The 2531-nt window shown below is 43.5% G+C and overlaps 1 protein-coding gene across 1 annotated transcript; it reads left to right on the plus strand.

Annotated features, from left to right (window-relative positions):
* LOC8071938 lies at positions 883 to 2195 on the plus strand. The gene is made up of 2 exons (XM_002449674.2): positions 883 to 1312; positions 1403 to 2195. Exons 1-2 carry the CDS (start codon positions 1100 to 1102, stop codon positions 1820 to 1822), a joined length of 633 nt encoding a protein of 210 aa, XP_002449719.1. The 5' UTR covers positions 883 to 1099; the 3' UTR covers positions 1823 to 2195.

Genomic DNA, 2531 nt, shown 5'->3' on the forward strand with positions numbered 1-2531 from the left:
TGATGCATGGAGTAGTCGTAATGAACAACTTAGATAGTTTATATGGTGCCAAATAAAAAGAATAACGCAACAATTTTCATAGTTGATACAAGCATATTTATCATGAACACCACATAGAAAAACCAGCACAAAATATTTAATATTAATTATTAACGAGCTATAATTTTAAGTCCCCTAAAAATTTGGGGCTATCGTCGCACGGCTGGCACACACCCCTGTGCACGGCCGTGGCAGAGAGCGCTCGACGACACCATATATATCTTCCTCCGTCAACAGTGGCGGATCCAGAAATGGATTAAGAGGGAGCTAAATAACTTAGGCAAAAAAATGCTTGCTCAATCCAATACATTGTTTAGTTTCAAATTTCTTTTGCAAAATAGAAATAGTAGCATTTTCTTTTGTATTTGACAAAATATTGTCCGATCATGGAGTAAGTATGCTCAAAAGATTTGTCTGGCAAATTACATGTAAACTGTGTAATTGGTTATTTCTTTTATCTATATTTAGTGCTTCATTCATGTGCCACAAGATTCGATGTGATGGGAAATCTAAAAAATTTTGCAAAATATTTTAGGAACTAAACAAGGCTTAATAGATATAGCTAATATTGATAATTCAATATTGATTCAAAGTGTTTAAAGGCGAAGATTTATAAAATAAGTATAGAAAAATACTAAATACATGGAGTCTTTTGCTAAAAAAACTGTTAAAAAAGTTTTGAGCCAAGAGGGCGTGCGTCCGCCTTAATGTCGTCAAGCTCAACGAGCTGATCCCTCGCGGCTCATCTCTGCCCTGAACGTACGTAGGCTGCCGCATGCGAGCGCTGCAGCTCGGCCTCGCGCACAGGCTGTCGTGAGCGAGCACTCGTACGTCCTCCTGGGCCGGCTCGTTCTAAGTTCTGACGGAGGATGCAACTTAATTACAAGGCCTAAAGCTAGGTCGCCACTCGCCACCGTACCACCCCCGTCTCGATCTGGCCACACATCCCCACTCCCGTTCCTGGCCCCTAACCAGTCGGAGCACCACCGCGAGCCAATCCTCTCCTTCGCCGCTCCGCCGCCGCTTAGTAGGCCTCCGCCGCATCCAACCTGAAGCGGAAATGGCGAGCTTAAGTGGATCTAGCCAGAGCATGGGTACCTCTTCGGACTATTGGCGGCGGAATGTGGATTCGTCGACGCCCATTCCATATCGTGAAGGACCACTGGAGTACACCCCAGCAGTGCTTTGCAACTGCGGTGCTAAGGCCGCTCGATTCATCTCTTGGAGCACTCTGAACCCAGGATTGAGGTATTTGAAGTGCGCTCGGGCTCGTGTAAGTAATCCTCTTCACGAATATATAGTCTATAGAGGGCCTAGATGATCACTATTTCGCTGATTATGGGGTGGTTGATTTGCTTTGTAGGATGGTGGTTGCGATTTCTTTAGATGGGTGGACCAGCCAACCAGTGCGTTCTTGAAGCAGCTTCTGCTTGATTTGCGCGATGCAGTGAAGTACTGGCGTGGTGAAACAGTAGAAGCTGAAAGGTGTTTGGAAGAAGCAAGAATGGAGATTGCAAGAATCATGGGTGGTGCAGCAAGGGAGAATCAAAGGCTTCAGGCTCAGGTGGAAGCGGCTGTCAAGTTCAATGAAGACAGACAACGCATGTTTGTGGAAGTCAGGAGGGATGTGGCCATCATGCAAGGTGAAGTGCAGAGGGTTGAAGAAGAAAGGGGTCGGCTACAGGCTAGGATTGTGAAATTGCAGAAGGAGAGGAGGATCTTGATGGGTGCTTTAGTTGTCTTTGTTGGATTACTGGCTGCTTTTGTTGGATATGCAAGGTGAAGTGCAGGGCATGAAGAAGAAAGGGGTCGGCTACAGGCTAGGATTGTGAAATTGCAGAAGGAGAGGAAGATCTTGATGGGTGCTTTAGTTGTCTTTTGGATTAGTGGCTGCTTTTGTTGGATGGCAGCATGTAATAAGTCAGCATGCATAGTTGTAGTTGGGTTATTAGTTGTTCCAGGATAGTATGATCTATTGAACTATGTGTTGGTGCTGGTTACTACTAGAAAACTTGCACGGCATTGCCGCGCCAACTTGAGCTTTGCCCAGTGGGGAGCCAAGGCTCAAGTTAACGTTGTGCTAGTTTCCTTGTCAAAAAAAAAAACGTTGTGCTAGTTTGAGGTAACCTAGTGGAGAGCAAGGTGGAAACTACAAATTGTGTCTTGATGTGAAGAGTCTCAACATATTCAGTTTTAGCACTATTGAATAACATTTAGGCTGAATGATAACGGAAAACGTTATATACACTTGTTTAGTTCACCCTGAAAACCAAAAAGTTTTCAAGATTCTCCGTCACATCGAATCTTGTGGCACATGCATGAAACATTAAATATAGACGAAAACAAAAATTAATTACACAGTTTAGCTGTAAATCACGAGACGAATCTTTTGATCCTAGTTAGTCTATGATTGGATAATATTTGTCATAAACAAACGAAAGTGCTACAGTACCGAAAACTTTTCACTTTTCAAAACTAAACAAGGCCAAAAA

Source organism: Sorghum bicolor, chromosome 5, assembly GCF_000003195.3.
Source record: "Sorghum bicolor cultivar BTx623 chromosome 5, Sorghum_bicolor_NCBIv3, whole genome shotgun sequence".
NCBI classification, from domain to species: Eukaryota; Viridiplantae; Streptophyta; class Magnoliopsida; order Poales; family Poaceae; genus Sorghum; species Sorghum bicolor.

Coding starts and splice junctions, on each gene's coding strand:
- LOC8071938 (XM_002449674.2), top strand. CDS start 1,100: ATGGCGAGCTTAAGTGGATCTAGCCAGAGCATGGGTACCTCTTCGGAC. Junction 1,313..1,402: donor TGAAGTGCGCTCGGGCTCGT/GTAAGTAATCCT, acceptor TTTGCTTTGTAG/GATGGTGGTTGCGATTTCTT.